General features: G+C 50.4%; 3 protein-coding genes across 3 annotated transcripts; 2 read left to right on the top strand and 1 right to left on the bottom strand.

Annotated features, from left to right (window-relative positions):
- Positions 1-8,509: 8,509 nt before the first annotated feature.
- Positions 8,510-11,349, top strand: EMWEY_00005140 (inosine-5'-monophosphate dehydrogenase, putative; the record flags this gene model as incomplete). Its single annotated transcript, XM_013478067.1, has 9 exons — positions 8,510-8,591; positions 8,728-8,866; positions 8,997-9,144; positions 9,386-9,726; positions 9,856-9,991; positions 10,135-10,242; positions 10,352-10,477; positions 10,641-11,053; positions 11,280-11,349. 9 exons carry the CDS (start codon positions 8,510-8,512, stop codon positions 11,347-11,349), a joined length of 1,563 nt encoding a protein of 520 aa, XP_013333521.1.
- Positions 11,350-13,045: 1,696 nt separating this feature from the next.
- On the top strand, positions 13,046-14,726 carry EMWEY_00005130 (hypothetical protein, conserved; the record flags this gene model as incomplete). The annotated part of the gene is made up of 5 exons (XM_013478066.1): positions 13,046-13,490; positions 13,608-13,905; positions 14,002-14,114; positions 14,228-14,391; positions 14,514-14,726. 5 exons carry the CDS (start codon positions 13,046-13,048, stop codon positions 14,724-14,726), a joined length of 1,233 nt encoding a protein of 410 aa, XP_013333520.1.
- Positions 14,727-15,103: 377 nt separating this feature from the next.
- On the bottom strand, positions 15,104-17,638 carry EMWEY_00005120 (hypothetical protein, conserved; the record flags this gene model as incomplete). Its single annotated transcript, XM_013478065.1, has 4 exons — positions 15,104-15,226; positions 15,346-15,651; positions 15,759-16,837; positions 16,957-17,638. 4 exons carry the CDS (start codon positions 17,636-17,638, stop codon positions 15,104-15,106), a joined length of 2,190 nt encoding a protein of 729 aa, XP_013333519.1.
- Between the last annotated feature and the right edge of the window lie 1,257 nt (positions 17,639-18,895).

The following is an 18,895-nucleotide window of genomic DNA, read 5'->3' as shown; positions in this document are numbered from 1 at the left end:
CCCGAGCCGCCAGCAGTGGTTTCCCTTGAAGGTTTTTGCCGTAGTTAGCCACGAGATCTGTTCCAGGAAAACCAGACAAGTTATACAACTCAATGACTTGACAAACGGAAGCTTGAAAAGGTGTGATATACACGCCAGAACATCGGGTTGGTCATAGGGACGAATTGAAAGCTGAGCGGGAAGAGAGTGAGCAGCGACGAACCATCATGATGCTGGCCAACCACGCTAAAGCGCAGAGCCTTTATGGTAATTGAGTGCATCCTCCAGATTATTTTGGGTCAACTACTCCCTTGGGGAGGCTTATTTCTAGATTCTAGCCCCGGCCGACTCCCTGGTGGAAAATGACTGGAGAGTCAGACCCTGGCCAAGCAGCTGCTTCCATCCTTTGGCGTCTAGCATGCGTAGAACAGCAAGTAAAGGAATCTCGAGATGATTTGGCTTCTATCTAAATACTGTAGCAACTATGGCCTGACTAAAACTCAAAACAGCTAATACGCCTGCAGTGTTCGTTGTTTGTGAGATCAGTTGGACCGTCTGCGCAGAGCGCTACGCCGCTCCCAACCCTACTCCCCTGCTCATCTGTACGCCGCTATTCGAGATCATGGGAGTGTTCGCTTGTATGGTAATGCAAACTCCACACTTGTGAAGGCAAGAGGCTAGCCCCTCCACTCGCGTACCCCACCCCGCCGCTTCGTTTGGCTAGCGCTGCCTGACTGTGACACACACCTCTGCGGCATCAATAATGATACACACTTCTGAAATATCTCTGCTTAGCTTGCTGCATTTGGCCTCTTCCGGTGTGGGCCCGTCCCCTCCAGCAAGCCGCTGGGAGACGCCAATCGTTTAGAGACTTATGCGTTTAATAACTCAGCGAATGCGTGGGTGAAGCTGCTCCGCTTTTATGGCGTCCGAGCTGATGGGCTTGATGGTCGTCTTTTAGCAGCAAGGGTTTCCTCCAAAGACGATGGCGTGTCTCTGGCTGAGTCAGAACAGCCTCCCGCATTGCGTATTCAGATCAGGGCTGTAACCTTTCGGCAGCATAACATGTTAATCATCATTTTCGTGCTACAGTGCCAGCGTAAAGCCACTGTATACGCTTGCCACATCCTTTCTTCCATTTTTTTTACTTGCAGTTTTCTGCGATGGACACGGCCAAGCATGTTTGTTAGTCCATGTGAGGCTTCAAGCATCGAGCTGGCTACACTAACTGTATCCCAGAAAGGGCCGGAGGAACTGATTGCAAATATGGGTCTTTTGGAGGTTGAAGCAGCAGCAGACGTCGCAGCTGCTGCAACAGCAGCTCGTGGGAGGTGTAGGGGCCAGTGTGTGCCTTGTACCCTCTTTAGCTGCATAGACACTACCAAGACAGGGACTGTGACGGAAGGCAAGCTAGACAGGTGTTTGGCAGCGTGTGTAAGGCTACAATGAATGAGGTCAAAATTTTGCGTATGTAAAGGGCTGGGAGATAGGGAGGAACAATAGGCATTTTAAAATAGATTTGAGGCCCTAAAGCATCCATTCATACGGTGGAACCGCCATTTATCGTTGGAAAGAGTGCATCAATCTGCTTTTGGCTGTTATGCAGCTGATCTAGCCAAAACAATGGCAGTCCTTCAGCAGCCTGCGCTCTCTGCTGTGTCTAGAGTCTTCCACAGATTAGACCGGTGAGTTGTTAGCCTTTCGCTGACTGCCGTAGCGACAGGTGCAGGGCCAAAAAAAGCAAGCGGAAAAATTCAGAAGAAAGTTAGCACGGATGCGCAGTCGCATGGCCTATCTTCACTATCTGCACGTGGGCGCAGGAGAAACAAAGGATCCCTTACAGCAGCTGACTGGGCAGTCGAGTTTCTCCATACTGAGGTGGCGTGCAAGTGCACTCAGCATATTTCCACCACCGCGTGAGCCTCCGCAAACAGAATTGTTTGACATGAGCCTCGTAGCGTGTAGTCACTCCCTTTCCCGTTTTGCAGTATCCCATCCGCCTGCAGGTTACCTACTTCATTCGCATCGCTTGGCCCCCTTCCACCCTCAACACAGGAAAATAAAAACTGCATTCGCTTGCAGAGTGATTCTCATTCTTGTCACTCGAGCCCCAAATCCAAAAATGAGCAATTGCAGCAAGCTGGTCAACGTGTAGGTGCATCACCAAGAGGTCGATACCCTTCTACAGATTTGATGCCACGGAACGCCGCGGCTGGCAACCGTCCCACCCAACGCCTTCGCGTGCTTTCGGCTGGGACTGGATCAAGATCCGTCTGCTCAGTTTGCCATCTCCCAAAAAGTAAAGCGGAACTTTTCAACGGAGGATCGACCACTGCAGCAGCAAATGTACCCCTTCGCAAGTCCCATGGAGCCATTAGATTAAAAGGACCCAGGCAACAACACCGCCAACCTTGCTACTGTAATGTGCTTACCTACTGTGCCCGTCGGAATCCAAATCTTGGCAGAGAGTCAGTGTGGAACCATAAAGGTGGCAGGGAGGAGCAAGTCTGCCACTTGTACAGATATTTGCCCTCAGACAATGGCCCTCCTTTGTGCTCACCATCTTTCGCTATCCATGAAGGTGTTGGTACCTCTGCGCACCGAATGAGACACCCGATTCCCCTGCATGCGGCAGATCCCAGTGGCCCACCGGCAAACGAAAATTGCGTCACCCTTGGGGCAGCTGCTCAAATATGCACCTGCAATTCGAAAGGTCGTGCTTCCTCTGCCAGGCCAAGTGCGCTGTCGTCTTCGTATGCCTCTCAACCCATACATACGGATCAAACTAGGGCACTGCTTCCTTTTACCGCGTCATGCCCCCCTATACATTCCTCCTTGTTAAATGCTGTGGAGAGTTCCCAGGGGAAACAAAGTATGGGCAATTGTTTCATTTCAAAGCCAAACAACGTACCTTACGGCATGCATATGACGGGAAACATTAACAACGTCGCGAAGCTGGCAACCATCCCCCAGCCTACCAAACCCCAGACAGTTACCAGCATACCTCTGGAAACGCGAACTCCCCTGTATGCAGGGTCTTGCCCTCATTGCGCACCGTCAGCTTCTCTTAAGTCTACCGTTGCCTCTTTTCTCGCTCTGCCGAAGACATTTGCCACCGGCCTCGAGAGTTCTGCCGCTCCTGAGCATCGCCTGCATACGAAAGAGCAACATGCAAACGGACTGCAACAACGTCTATCCAATAAATTTTTGCAACAGCTCAACAACGAGATTCAGCACCAGATTCAGCAGCAGGTGCAGAAGATTCAACAGCAGGTGCAGCCAATTTCAACTTCCACATTCCAGAAAGCCAGATGTGGTCAAACGGGTGAAACGCAAAGCCTCCTTCCGCCCCCCGATAGGGCTCCTCAGGGCGTTAAGAACAATACACATGATTTACATGCTGTGACGGAGCTTTCGCCTCAGCAGTACGTGGGAAGTAGGTGGAGCCATCACACTCCTGGCATCGAAATGGCGTCTCCGGTTCTGTCAGCTGGCACTCTACGTCGGACACCTACCACAAACAGGCTCAAGCGTTCCTGTTCTGGGCCAATAAATGGAATGTTTCAGCCGTGGGACACACTGGCGCCGCCCAACACGATCTCGGACACCTGCGCGCAGAGAATGCAATGGCTCCAGTCTTGGTCTGCGGAGGCTCAGGGATCAAAAGAAAAGCAACTACTGGCTACACTCAAAGAATTGAATGCAAGGTCTGTCTAGTTGTCTTAGCATAGAGCCTTACAATAGGCTGCGAGGCATAGTAAATTCGGCGTGCAAGAGCTTTCCTTTTGGGCCCTTTCGTGCAGGCTCACTATTCCACACACTTCAGCTTATGTGAGATTAAAATATCAATAGAACAAATTACGGCAACTGATAACAATAATATCAAAAACGCGGTTGTTGGCTTTCTTGCCATTCAGCACGCGAAGTCAATTGTTGCAGGCAGATAGAATTTATTAGCAGCTTTACATTGCTTTTGACGTTCTCGATAAAGTTCTGTGCTTCAGACCGGATTTTGCGCTAGTAGACGTCTGGAGAGTGTTTGATCCAGAAGGGGCGGGCATCTCCGAGGCTCGTGGGGTTCAAGATGGCTTTAGTCGATTGGGCATCCGCTGTTCAAGCCAAGAAGCCCACTGCTTCATTTGGTATTACTGTCCTCCTCATCCTCTCGGGTGGGCAAACTTGACACCAGATGGTATAGTCTGCGTCCTGTATTAAATTGTTCCAAAATAAGGAATTCTGGTGCCCCTGAGAAATGAATAATGTATTATGCAGGCTTACCTTTCCAATTTTTGCTAGTCTCTTCGCTGCTGGAGGAGATGAGCAGCTGCCGCTGCTCAGATGCATCCAGCAGCAGAATCCGAGCACAGTACCAGCCGCTTACTTGGCTTTATCTTCGACGACAAGGAAGCTACTAGCTACATTCTTGAGGCTCGCCCTTGACAAGGTGGGATTCTCCCAGCGCAGCTACTGTTGACTGTGCGCCGGGCAAAGCGTCTTCGGTTTGGGTTGCCTGTCACTCCCACAGTGGTCCCAGGCTGCAAACCATTCTTAACACTGTACAGGATTTTGTTTTCAGGCCATTTCTCGTTGGGTTTCCAGATCTTTTAAACAGTCTGGGCTTTCGGCAACTCCAACAGTATCCGGGAATCTCATGGTCTGCTGAGCCAGCTGCGGGATAGCATTTCGCAAACTGCTTTTCACTGGACCGCCAGGGATCACTAATGTATTTGTGTGGGCACAGATCACCTCACAGCCCACATGCTCACTCCCCACTCAGTAAGAACTTTTTCATCCATGTTTGATCCTCCTGAAACTCCCATGCGTGCATTGATATTATTCGAAGACAGCCTCACTAGTTCCGTACGATTGGTTTCTTGTGCTTGAGTCGTTTACAAGGGCCTCGTGCACAGCAGTTCTACGAAGCCGTTGGTGATTACACATCACCAGACTGGGTAGCCACTAGATCGCCTTTTTATGTGATTAATTAAGCGTATGAAACAGGGCTGAAAACTGTGTTGATTGAAGCAGGGGTAAATTCTCATGCTCCATTGTAGGGACTTCGAAATGGTTGCATTGACAGTTTTACCCCTCCATACTGAGCCTTCCGAGATGCTGGCTGACACAAAGGAACAGCCGATTCCGCATTGGCTCTTTAGTTTGAAGCGAAATTCCTACGGTCCTTGGACCTGCGCATAAGCCAACTCAGGTGATAACTCAAGGAATATCTGTTTTCGTCACACTGGACTAACGAACGAGCCTATATTCTGTCGACTTGCACGCGGTGTACCAGTTGTTTCCAGGGATCCCTCACTACACTGGTTGAACACGCGAGACAGGCTATTTGAACGACGCCAACCAAGAACAGCCCCAGACAGGTTGCTACCGCCACGTTTTGCGTTATGAGCCCTCCTGGCCAAACTAGTAATTCAACGAGAAATCGCCATATATATGCATATCTGAAGTATAGAACTAGGTTATTACTTGTATGGGTTTCGGGGTCTTGGGTGGATCCCAAAAAGCATGATTACAGCGGAAAGCGCTACCGTCAGCCTCGTTGCCCTGAAAACCAGCGCTGAACCAGCAGGTTGCTACACTATAGTCGAGCCTCCACTACCCCCAACTCTGTCTTAAAGTTGATACACAGCCATTCATGATGTCCTGAATTCTCGGCAAGCTCCATGAGCTCCAATTGGTGTCATTGGTGATGGTGCACTCGACCCCACTGTCTTACGCTTAAGGGCGCATACTGTTTAGCATGCTTCGACCATTTTAGCCTTGGACTCACCAAGGACCCCATCTAACAAGTCACAGAGTCAACGAGAAGAACAAAACGACCAGGCTTGCATTTGAAGCCGTTGTTGCAGTAAATATGCATTACAACAACACTCAAGAACAGAGATTGATCCAGCATTACACCCCCGATTGTGCAGCTTAAGAAGGCAAAGGTAGACATTCCGAGGAGCTCTGAAGAGAACACCAAAATGCAATTTGGAGGATTCTATGCCTCATTTGACCTCTTCAAAAACTAACAAGCGTCGAAGGTGAACCCTGCGGTCGTCGCTGGAAAGTCGACTTCTTTGCTGCCAAACTGACGCCATCCAGCTTTAGGCACTGCAACTCTGATATTTGAGGCTCCACCGTAGCCACTCGTGTTGCTAAGTGCAGTATAACTGAACGCGAACATCGGCTGAATGGGATCTGCAAGGACCACGCCCTCAAGGTTAGTACTCATATGCGTGTAGCATTTCCAGTATATATCGTATTAGACGTTCACGTTGTGGGATTTATGTTCTGCACCGGTAGTCACGGTGGAGTGGCACGAGCAAGATACGTGGAGCGACGCGAGTGAAGTGGAGCCACTGTCGCAATAATCGCACTCTGGAGATTTGCTGTGGAACCTTGAAAAAGCATGTGTTGTTGCCCGATTTAACGCCATGTTGGTGCAGGGTTGCTTGCGTTTTATTATGGTGACGGCCTAGATGATCGTTCCTCCGTTTCTGAGATTCGTGCTCTAACAGGCTCTGTGTCATTCGGGAAGCATCGCTGTCACTTCAAGTTTGGTGAGCGAAACCATTCGGGGCAGCCAAATAATCCTTGGCGCTCAACGTGAAAATTCGCAATGCCGGAAGACGGCCAAACGGCATCTCAGAGGGTTGATTTGGCCGTCTTCCGGCATTGCGAATTTTCACGTTGAGAGCCAAGGATTATTAGGCTGCTACGAATGGTTTCGCTCATTCGAGGATGAGGCCCCAGGTGGATGGTGATCGTGTGATTCGCAGAGATTCGCCCTTTCTACGCTAAGGCCCCAGCTGCATGTGCTTTTGTGATTTGGAACTCTCTCCAGCTGTGGTTAGTGATGAATATTATCTAAGGAGCGCTCACCAAAGTATCATCTAGGGACGGCTGCTCGCTTAAGACCACAGCTGTCAAAACCGAGATACCAGCAAGCTAAGCGGCTGTAAAGTAAAGTCAGTTTGGTGCGGCATTGGCCCTGTGACGTTTACTGGCGGAGTCTGTCGGTCTTTTCTCTGCTCAAACACTTTGTTACACGGACAAATAACCAGCATGTCTTGCATGTCAAAGAAGCTAGGCTGCCACGCCATTCTAGATACTGCCTTCACCAAGGAGGATTCCCAGTGGGTACGCTTCATTGCAGTCGACTGGCATTCAGTTGAAGTGCTTTTTGTGTCAATTCTGTGCCTAACGTATCATGACCACCTCATCTGAAGCAATCAGAGTCAACCCCTGCCGGCTCTGGTAAGTTGATCTGCGTGGCTTAACACCCTGATAGGAGGCAAGATTCGGCGTGTTAGGGTTCGTGCACATGTGACTAGGCCAGTGCGTAGTTACATAGGTGTAAATATCCCCAACCCAGATGGGCCCCATGAGTCCTCAGAAGTTAAACTGTCTACACAGCTAGGAGTGTGGAAGGAAAAATGTCCCGGTGAAGCCCCCCAAGTTAGTAAACAGCTCGCCCTCGGCCGCGACTACCTAAGTCGTAAATTGCTAGATGCGAAATCTGGATTCGTACGATCACAATAACCCTAATCAAGTTTAATGAACGAAAAACACACATCTCCATTCACCCTATATGCAAAAAGGAGATCCCAAATAGATCTGTCTCGCCTCGACCCCCCAAGGTGGCCTTAGCATCCCAGCCAGCCCCACGGCAGTGATGGACTGTTTGAGCTCATAGCCTGTATGCCATATTCCATGCATAAATGCTATAAATTATCCCTAATTTTATGTTGTATCATTTCATTCCACTAAATAGGCTACTGGAGGTGTCACAGGTTGAACCACTGTAGCGCCTGTGCACTACAGCCTGTGCCTCGGAAAACCGAGACACTCGTGAAGGAGTGTGTGTGCACATGCCATTCGATAGATTCTACATTAAATGACCTGATTCCTTTCCTACTGCATTTTATAATCATTTTTGACTGCTTCCTTTAGTTCCAGGGCTCCTCTGGTACCTGTCACCTCCCAGATCCTCGATTTGCTTGTGGGGCCTGACGGCCGATCACTGTGCCAAGGATATCGTCCCTAAATCTTGCATAACGTGGGCAAGTTATTCTTTACAGTGCATTTTATTAAACAGTTTGAGCTAACAACTCAACTTGATGTAGGTTGAGCGTGTTACACGCCCATCGTCGTAAATCAGCTACTGAGATCTAGTAGACATCAGCTTTGCAGCAACCTCCCCCCATCCGGAGCAATCCGAGCATCAGACGAATCCATTTTTACCCATTTCTTCCACTTCTTGGGTGTCATACAGCAAAGGCTTCCTGGACACCGGTGAGCCTCCTTGCCTTGCGGTGCCCGTGCGAGGAAAACTGCAAGGCCTTGTGGTTCATTCCGTCCATCTATGGAGGTTGTAGAGCGGCTCAATCGTTGTCAACGGCTTATCGTGCTAAGTCCTAGACGACGATGTATGAGTGGTCGAGGGTCTACTTTCGTATGCCAAACATAACTCCCGTCATTCAGTTAGGGGATCTGTGTGGACCGTCGTAGGTGTTTGCGCTTGGGGAAAATGGCGGACGGATGGGACGCAGAAAGGGTGTTTAACTCGACAGTATACGGCTTCACGTATGACGACCTCATACTAATGCCTGGTGAGGCCGCTGTAGTGCATTTATGACGACGTTTTCGTGGAACTTAGGGAGAGAGCAGGCGCTGAGCATCTGCATTCCTCCACTTCAGGACATTATGTTAAATGAATGCTTGCGTACATGGATCCTCGGCGTGTAGGACATATTGGGTTTGGCGTGGATGCTGTCGACCTGACTACGAGGCTAACGAGGGGCATCACCCTACGCCTTCCACTAGTTTCCTCCCCTATGGACACGGTTACCGAGCATAGAATGGCTATTGGTGTGGCGCTTATGGGGTGAGCTCCACATTCTGGATGTGTCAGTTTTAGTTTAGCAAGTGCATGGTTTGCTGCGAAGAATAGCTGCGAAGAAGAATCACAGTACGTTACTAAATGGGCTGGTGGAGCTGCGTGTGGTTCGTTATAGGGGAATTGGTATTATTCACAACAATATGGAAATAGCACAGCAGGTTCAGCAAGTGCGGAAGACCAAGCGATTCGAGAATGGATTTATAACTGAGCCTTTTGTTTTGAAGCCAACGGACACGGTTCACGATGTTGATTGCATCAAGAAGGTGGGCAGCGAAAGCCTTGCCCGGGTTCAACAAGCAAAAGGCAGAGGCTCAATGTTTCCACTTTTAAGCTTCCAAGCCAATCCGATTGACTTTTGGCGTTTGTGCAGTTCTCACTGCAGGGCTGTTGGTTTCTTACACTGTGGGACGGTTTGGTAGTCGAGCTCAGAACAAGTGGTCGTTTGCCCGAGCGGCATGTTTCTTAGTTGGTGAAGAATGCTGTGTTTTGCTGCCGTCTCTGCAGAAATACGGGTATAGTTCAGTGCCCATCACATCAACGGGGACCCTTGGAGGAAAACTTGTTGGAATCGTGACGTCGAGAGATATTGACTTCATTACGGACAGGCATACCCCGCTTTCAGAAGTCATGACAACGGACCTTATTGTAGGTCACGAGCCACTTGACCTTGCTCAAGCCAACGAGATTATGAGGAAGTCGAAAAAGGGGAAGCTACCAATTGTGAATGCAAACTTCGAACTGGTCGCTCTAGTCTCTCGTAATGATCTGAAAAAGAATAGGGAGTACCCGTTAGCATCCAAGGACCAAAACAAGCAGCTTTTAGTGGGTGCAGCTCTTTCCACAAGGTAAGGACCAGGCTAGCAACTAAGGTGGCTATGACACGCGCGAGGCTGTTAACATTTCGTAAACTCCGTCCTCCTGAAACACGCGCACGCGCAGCATTGATCCAACCGCGGAACTGGGCGTTCCTGCAGGCCAGGAGAACTTGAAAGGGCAAAAGCGTTGCTAGAAGTTGGAGCTGATGTCTTGGTCATCGATAGCAGCCAAGGTGATTCTGTATTTCAGGTGGATCTCGTAAAACAGCTGAAGTCGGCTTACCCTAACACTCAGGTAAGTCAGTTGTCTTTTGCCAATGAAACGCTTTTGCCCCTTGCAGCGATGGCTGGATTCATAATCCTGTAAGAGTCCGCGTTCAACCTGCACTCCTAGAATTGCGGTGATTTTCGTCTTTTGGGTGACTGAGTTACTTGCAGATAATTGGTGGAAACGTGGTTACGGCACGGCAGGCGAAGTCTCTTATCGACGCTGGAGTCGACGCGTTGCGGGTTGGCATGGGAAGCGGATCAATTTGTACTACTCAGGTAGGGAAACGTGACGCCGGGCCTCAGTCTGCCAAAGCTATTGTATTCTACACGTTAGTGCTGGGGGGGGATGGCTTCGTTTTAACCGCTGCCTTGGTAACATTTTCAGGTCGTCTGCGCTGTGGGAAGAGCCCAGGCCACTGCTGTGTACCACGTCAGCAAGTATGCAACGGAGTTGGCAAACATCCCTTGCATTGCAGACGGCGGAATACAGAACTCAGGCCATGTTGTCAAAGTGAGCCCAACCCGTAGGATATTAATCTAGGGGCGGTGTTACTCAGAGGACAGCATTCGTAGAAATTCTACGCGTTATTTAGGTTCTGCTTCATCTTGTTTGTGAGCGCGCATGCAAAATCGTCGTCCTCAGCATTTCCGGTGTGCTTCATGTATAACTGCAGGCTTTGGCCTTAGGTGCCAGCACTGTGATGGTTGGATCTCTCTTAGCAGCAACGGAAGAAGCACCAGGGGCTTACTACTTCCATAACGGGGCTCGGGTGAAAAGTTACCGTGGCATGGGGAGCATAGAAGCTATGCGCGCTGCATCCGGGACCAGCCAGCAGCCTCCAACTGACGGCAGTGGTACCCCGACATCCTCCACGTCGGGCGGTTCAGCGGCGCGGTACTTTGCAGAAGGTCAGAAGATTCGGGTGGCCCAGGGGGTCACAGGCTGCCTGGTTGATAAAGGCTCCATTCGCAACCTTATACCCTATCTAATGCAAGGGGTGAAACACGGATTTCAGGATGCAGGAGTTCCGAGCATTCAGGAACTTCACGATCAGCTGTACTCTGGCCAAGTCCGATTTGACGTCCGGTAGGGAAACATTTAGCTGCAATCATTCCTGCACCAAAGCAGCCATATCATGTCCGGTAGTTGGTCCGGTAGTTGGTAACACCTTGACGGGGGTATGCGCAGGGAACGCAGTCAGCCAATACCACGTTATATTACTGCACCATCGTTGGATTCATTTGATATATTTAGGCTATCACCTCCATAATTATTTTTAATTTTTCAGTGTGTTTGTTTCTGCGTATATCAGATCCGCCGCGGCACAGAGAGAGGGCAATGTCCACAGCCTCATGGTCCTGGATGGAGCCGCCAAGAGCTAATTACCTAGATTCCTCTGGTATTCCGCATGTATATTTTATTCCCGTTGTGACATGGAGTGCCATTAGGCATGCCCTCGTAGCGATGGGGTAGCACAGGGTCTGATTCAGGACATCCTGAACATTATGCTCTTTTGTCGTCTATTCGAGCTCGTCTTGCCCTTTGGCTCTGCAGGAGCAGGGTATAGAACAAACTAGCGATTGGCATGTGTTGGCGGGTTCGTTTGATAGTTGGCAACTGGTTTATGGAGGCAACATATCATTGAAGCCTATATCAGTATGCCCCGAGTTCTTGCCCGTTATGCTCACGTGCTGTAAGGACTAGCAGCGGTTTGGGGTAGTAAGTATGGAAAGATGAAATGTTAAACCCTTCCGCACTTAAAGGATTGTAGAGTTCTACGCGTGGACCATTGGATATCTCTAGCCCTCCTGCGTTAGTTGAGCAGCAGGTGGGCGATTAGCAGGGTTCGGTCTACAAAGCGTAGTTTGCGTATACTCATGATGGGATATGCAAGCATCCAAAGAACAATTTGCTGGGCTGGTGCATTTAAGTGCACGAACCCAACGAGTATGGGTGTCAGGAAGTGCACACATAACGTCCCCATCAGGGAGCTGACGGTATTCAGACAGGGCCGCCTACCCTTCTCAACCTTGCTCCAGTATACAGGAGGACGGTTCATGCCATGGTCTGATGGTATGCGTTGCGCTTATCGAAAGAGCCAAGGCTAACTAATTCATTCACAACGGGGTTGTCGTGTAACTGTGGGTAGTCCCCTATAGTCGCCTCGTTACGAGTTGTCTTGTTCAATCAAGGCGTCACTCCTAGCATCCAGGTGGTTTCGCTACTCTCATATTCACTTGACACCCAGCCACTTCGTTTTTCCAGGGTCATCCGCAGAGACTGCTGTGCAACGTAGTGTCTCGGTAGCAACCCAGGTCGTTGTGACTTGACTCTTCTTGGGCGTTGTCGAACGCTCCTAAAACTGGAGTAAAGTGGTGTGTAGATATCTTAGAAACTGAAATTTCAAGCAGGGGGTTGTTGGCAAGGCTACTATCGTTGGGGCACCGGGACATTATCGGCTATCCAGAACATTTCGGCGGCGCCTGCAGCAACGCTTGGTGAAGGCAGTCCAGGAGAAACTCCACATTTGCTGTGTGCGGGAGCAGAATGCGGCTGACGATGGATGAGGTAGCGCTAATTCTCGCCCCGAGGCAGCGGAGTATGCATGCAGTCACCCACGCTCTGTAGACAGCAACACCTACTTTTGCTGGGGGATCATGCACAGCTCAACGCAAGAAAATGAAAACGTTCTGTAGGAACTGTGAGAATTTAACATTAAGGGGCTATGCTGAGTAGATATCTCCTGTTTGAAGACCTTCCCCAGTCGACGGGAACCGGTGGCCCGGCGGAAGGTTGATGCGAGACTGCCGGTATAAAGCCATCAGTAACTTTTATATTTGTCTTGCGATGAAACAATTATTTTTTATCCTTACTTTTTGTCATTCAAGCTTGCAAAAATAGGGCATTTTTCTCTAGGGAACCTACGCGCCGCACGATTGAATCCAACGAAGGGCCCGATAGTGAGATACGCTTGTGGAGTCTCACTTATTGCCGCAATTGTGGCTGGAAGAACTGAACCAGCTCCCAGCAGTCTTCTGCAGGTTGTCTAGATCTGGTTCACCAACATTATTGTAGACCATGAGCACGAGGAAGCCTCCCAAGAGTCGAATGACTCCGCGAAGCTCTCCGATCCAAACTCATCCGAGTGAAGAGGCGACCAATAATTTGCCGGAAACTGAAGTGCTGAATGGCATCAACTCAGATGAAATGCCAACCGAAAAATGTGCCCCTACACCATCTCTTTCAGCTTACTTCCTCCAGAACTACATTACGAGCATGGCATTTCACGCGTACATTGCGTTCGTGCCAGCAATACTGCAGCCTATATTGAGACGGAATCCCCCATTTAGCAAGTGGAGCCCGAATGCAGTAACCGTCCTTTGTGTATTCGTAGCCAATGCTTCGTGGATGGAGTTTTTTGGTTTCAAATGCACGGCGGATGCTGGTGCAGCCTTCATTGCGGCGGTTCAAGAGAAGCGAATAATGGCAGTTAGCGGCTCATCCTTACCACCGACTACAAAACGTAGGAGTTGGACCCCCAATATACTGAGGCCAGCTGACGCTTGAAACTTTCCCCGTTAGTCAGCCAGCCGTGTCCTTCATACCTACCATCTAGCGAATCTGTGGGTGGATTATTCAGGCATGTTGTTGCTCGGTGCAATCTCGGGACTCTTAGGTGCTATGACAGTCGGGCTACTCATAGCATTCTTAAGTGGGCTAAATCCGTTCGGCGGCATTCTGCCCCTGCCTCAGGAGGTCTTTCGCCTGTTAGAGAATAGGGAAGCGGAGCCTTCGATACTTGTAGATATAATGGACGCGGCAGGGACCATCAGACAAAAGGCTCTTGCATCCGCTTTTATTCAAACAGTCGCTTCAGTTGTCGGTTCTTCCCATACGATGTTTGCGACATTCACGTTGGACCTTCAGCACATGTTGCAGTCAGGCTGGTCCTACCAGATTTTCCGTGCATTCAGTTTGCTATTTGATACATTTGTCGCAGAGTTTCTCTGCTGCTTTGTCGTTTATTCTGTCAGCGCCGTCTGCACTTCAGCAGGATTTTACCTTGAACTTAGGCATATACAAAGACTAAACTTGGCGGTACTTCTCTTCGCCGTCGTTGCGGGCCTTCCTTTCTGCACTGTAGTGGGTAAGCGCTGGGAAGAGCAAGCGCTTCTCGTCGCAACTACACGGAGTTGAAGTTTTTGGTGGTAAGGATACTATTTGAGGTGCGCATATATAGGGCATGTATGCTGTTTGCAGGTGGCCCAATGCTAGGAATCTCTTTTGCTGCCCTGGTTGCCGGGTGCCGATTGGATCCGTGGTGCTTCGTGCTCACCGCTTCTGCAGACTTTTTGGCAGCTGTGGGCGCGACAGTTTGGGTTGGTCCCGTGGCGCATGCACTTCCTACTGTGCGCGCCTTGACTGTAAAGAAGGGAACCTGATGCAAACACAGGCTTCTGAACCTCGCTGCGCCTCCGGCGGAGGAGGATGAGAGGGACGAAGGGTGGCAGCCGAAGTACCATGTCTGGGGTGTGAAGTGCGACAGGCACGGTTCGCTCTACTGGACTATGCATTGGGAATGTCCACCGTATTCAATCCCCATGAGCTTCAGAAGCTGCAACTGTTTAAGTGGTGGGCCATGCACAGAGAGAACTTGTCGCCCCAGTTCCCCAGATGTCTTATCGGCCTTCCTCATTTATGTCTTGAGTTGACAAGGGCTAGCTCGCCCTCCTCTGTCTTCTCGAAGTGCATTGACTGAAAATGGGAACTAAAATCCCCCAATAAAAGGCGAGAGTATTGCAGTGAGGCCCCATCCACCCGACTATTCTCCTGGCTTCAGCATAAATGAAAAGGGCCACGTGACAAGTGTTCATGGAAATCCGGGTTAACACCGAGTAATTTGTACTGAGCACATTTTCTGGATGTCCCTGAGGAGTTGGGTTGTGGGCGCAGTCAGACATGTTGGCGCTCTATTAAGGGCCCACGCCTACTGAATTGTCCGTAGGAACGCCGGCTTTTCACCAAGTGGCTCTGATAGCCAGAATAAGCGCTTCCACACGGTCCCCAAAGCCGGCCTGGTAGATGTCCTGTTTGATAGGCCACCAGAGCAGGGGAGCGGCAGCACTGTCGGGTGTACTAATAGCCGGCCTGGTAGATGTCCTGTTTGATAGTCCACCAGAGCAGGGGAGCGGCAGCACTGTCGCGTGTACTAATAGTTTCTCTAATGTATATGGCCTCCGATTGCACATACGGGAGTACCTACACATCTTCGAAACACCGAAAACAGAAATCAGCGTGGCGTCTGCACGCCAAGAGACTGTCATCAAGCTCTGTTGTCAATGAGCCGTGTCTCACTGTCTCACAATGAGCTAACGTACACGGCGGATACCGCGTGTGCCTGGGACTGCCACTGCACATGTTGATGAAGCTTCGGCAGGGGTTTCCCCTCCACCTGGAGACCGGCCGCGCAATTGAGCAGTCTTGAAATTCATGATGGTGCAGTCTTCCGCAGGGCGCTGAGCAGTGTTTGCGTCACAATTGAAGTTACTGCCTTGGCCGACACCTCTCAACAAACGTTCGGCCTCGGGGCTGAGGTGCCGTCGGGACCTCGCGTCCCTGCGTTGTTGTGCGATCTCCTGAAGAGAGAGTGGCTTCCCTTCCAGCGGCACCTCCTCCCATGGATACTGAAGAAGCAGCACAAACAGACACACCCACAATATGGGCAAAGACACTGCGAATCCGATCCTGCGACTGATTGTGCAGCTTATTCGCAATTTCCCCAGTTGCTTACGGGTTTGGGTTCAGTTTGTATTCCTTGATAGACCCACACCGCCTTCTCCCTGTTCCTCATATTTTCAAGTTTCCAATACTCTGAAACGCGGACATCTGCCTCGGCAAAAAGCGTAGGCAGCCAACGGTTGCCGAGTTCTCTCCTAAGGAACTGGGGAAGCCCTGTAGCTACTGAGTCGGGAAGTATGCTGGGGATTTCACATGAACTGAACCCAGAAGCCCTGTGTTCGAACTCTTCATCCTCTTCCAAGGATGACTCTGTGTCATCAGACTGTGCAGATGTTCGGGATCGCCTATGGTTGGCATGGCGTATCTCTTTCTTCCGCCTGAAACGCCTGTCCCAGGATGGTCTTTCGACTCTAACGCAATTTCTTTCCAAGTAATCGGCTAGGCGAGTGGGGATTCGCATGTTGTTGTTCTCCACGGTGGCCTTTGGGTAGTTTTCAAGTGCTGAGCTTTGCACGTAATTACCGGGGGGAATAACACAAGTGTATCGCGAACAGGGTGTTGTGCACTGCGTAGTGCAGCATGCATCTGTGCGGTCACCTACTGAAACTTGTGCTACGCTCCATGACGACCGTGAAGGAGCTGGTAAGGACGATTTGCGGAAGTGATGCTCGCTGGCATTATACGCATTGTCAAGTCTCGAACTGGACACTAATGGCTTCGTTGTCTCCTCAACTGGACTACCGCACCCACCACCTACGGGGCTCTTCTGACTTGCTGGCTGCATTGATCTGCTGTCTGGAAACGCTTTGATAGGCTTGGGTAGCTCCGGGGGAACTTTAAGCACAAACGGCCTGCCAGTCTGCTGCTCTTGCTGGATGCAAGGGAAAATCTTGGAACAGAAAATATCGTCCACGTAAGGGAGTCGTTGTCTTGTGTCCCGATACCTACGGGCGAAAACGCCAACGATGCGATATGGATTCCTCTCTGCGATCACTAGGCAATCTCCGAAAACGTCATTTGCCGACGGCCCGAACCACTGCTGTGACTCCCCCTGTCCTTCTTCAGCCTCCATTTGAACCTGGCTCTTCGCTGTCCACTTAGAAGGCCGCAGCATTCGCTTTGCCAAAGAGTCTGCGAACAAACGCAACGAGCCTGCACCAGTCGATCAGCTCCAGAAGTGGGCTCTGCACAGCGCAAGCTGCATACGCGACGTGTGAAAGAATGCTGTGTCACAGCCTACGCCGACGGACCGCTAGTATCGATTGTCCACTTCCTGCCGACCAGAGAGTTGAGAATATTCAAACAGCGCTTGCGGAATGACTCTTTAACTTCGTTTAACTGGCGGTGTAACCCATTGACCTCGCACTCCATAGCATCAAGTGCCGGGTTTTGTGTCTCATCAATAGCTCGCTTCTCGGCGGCCATTGCCGCCATATTCCTGCTAACATTGGCAACGGCCTGGGCACGGCAGGCAATATTTGCCTTCAAATCTAACTGAGATGCATTCGGTCTCCTGGCTGCTTCCTTAGACTGGACACTAAGTGACACGTCTGCACTGCTGCGATACTGGGTGCTCGCCGGCAAAGAACCTTCATCCATGAAGGACACGCGAATAGGTCTGCGACTAGCGAAGGCGATCCTGCCTCCATTGGCCTTATCCGCACCTGAGAACCCCCGAGAACTACTAGAAAGTACGCAGCGGCGTGGGCGCGGACTATCATTGTCGGAATCTGCAGAGTTTGATGATTCAGAAGACCTCGAGAGAACCCAGCTAATTCTGTTCCTCCCCCTTGGGTTCACTGGTTCGCCCGCTGCTGAAGTTCCTTGGCGAGCTTCTTCCAACACAGCTGGTTCTTCCACAGCATCGGAATCCGACGACACGCTCAGCGATCGCGATGCGGTCGGAATCCCACTCACGCTCCCTCTCGGCATTTCCAAGTTTTTGGTGTGGGTCGGTCAGATAGAAAACCTTCAAAAGGCTCAGAGGAAGTCTGGCTAGGACTGAGAGCCGGATTCCACCGCACGTTATTGTGAACTTCGTTGCTTCGCGCCTAGTCGAGCAGCTGGAGGGGAAAATCATCCATATGCATACGGCGGCTGCTCTATAACAGTGGTAGGCCAAATATTGAGGGGATAGCTCGCCAATCGTCGGATTAAAAGGGCAACACTGGTGCTACGGGGCAGCACTACCGCGTCGTGGGAGGTAGAGCTGCATTGGGGGCTGCTTAAGCTTGAAGGAGTTCAGAATCAGGACCACAGATGTCTCTGAGCTGCAAAGTCTAAACATATGCAACTTGGAGTCCGTCATATAGGATATATTGTCTACCTCAGCGCACCAGCCTGCACGCGACGTCCTGAAAAAATGCCTATGCATTACCGGCGCCACCAGGGCCGCCTTACAATCCAATAAGTAGGCACCGTCCTACAGACCAGCTAAAGAAACCATTGGGAACCATTGCAATCAGACAGATCCCAAAGAGCTGACAACTTTATAGTGTTTCCCAGAAGTCCACTGGTTGCTTCCGCTATTCGCCTACTACTGTGAGCCTTCTCCAAGTAGCTTCGCTCAACACGCTCCTTAGTGGAAGCAAGCAAATATGCAACGAGCCAAGTAAGAATAATTGCCACTTTTGGAAAGGTCAGTGATATTCCTAACACCAATGCGATCCCTCGGGGCTCGAACTGTCGACGCAGCCTAATGGCTGTACTGGAAGCCGACTCGGAACATAGCATGCCCAACCATCCATGGTAAAGTAGCAAATCACCCAATGTAAACATATGAACACGTTTTTGGTAGTATGTACAGTTAACAATACATAGTGTACGGTTAAGAAGATATTGTGTACTACAGAGGCCACGGAATCAGAGCTTCCATGGCACCGGCTCCTGTAGCTCGCTGGCTGCGTCGACCGACCCGCGACTATGAATTATACCCAGGAATAAAAGTGATTCCCCGAAGGGGCCCCAACGCTCGTTGGATACGCCTGCGTCCGACTGTTAATGTGGTGCATGGTGGAACATCGAGGAGTGGCCGGTGGCCCCTCGATGGGAACTGTTGACGTTGCTTCCTCGTTTCCACAGACAATCTTGCAACAGCGGTTTTGTCATATGTGGTGTTTCCTTTTGTAGAACCTTCGAACAAGGTGTCGGCATCTTGCTGTGACGGTAGCAAAAGCTCGGCGACAGCGG

This window comes from Eimeria maxima, genomic scaffold (genome assembly GCF_000499605.1).
Source record: "Eimeria maxima Weybridge genomic scaffold, Emw_scaff28, whole genome shotgun sequence".
Taxonomy (NCBI): Eukaryota; Apicomplexa; class Conoidasida; order Eucoccidiorida; family Eimeriidae; genus Eimeria; species Eimeria maxima.
Note: the sequence above shows the minus strand (reverse complement) of the source record. Positions and strands in the feature narration are given on the sequence as shown.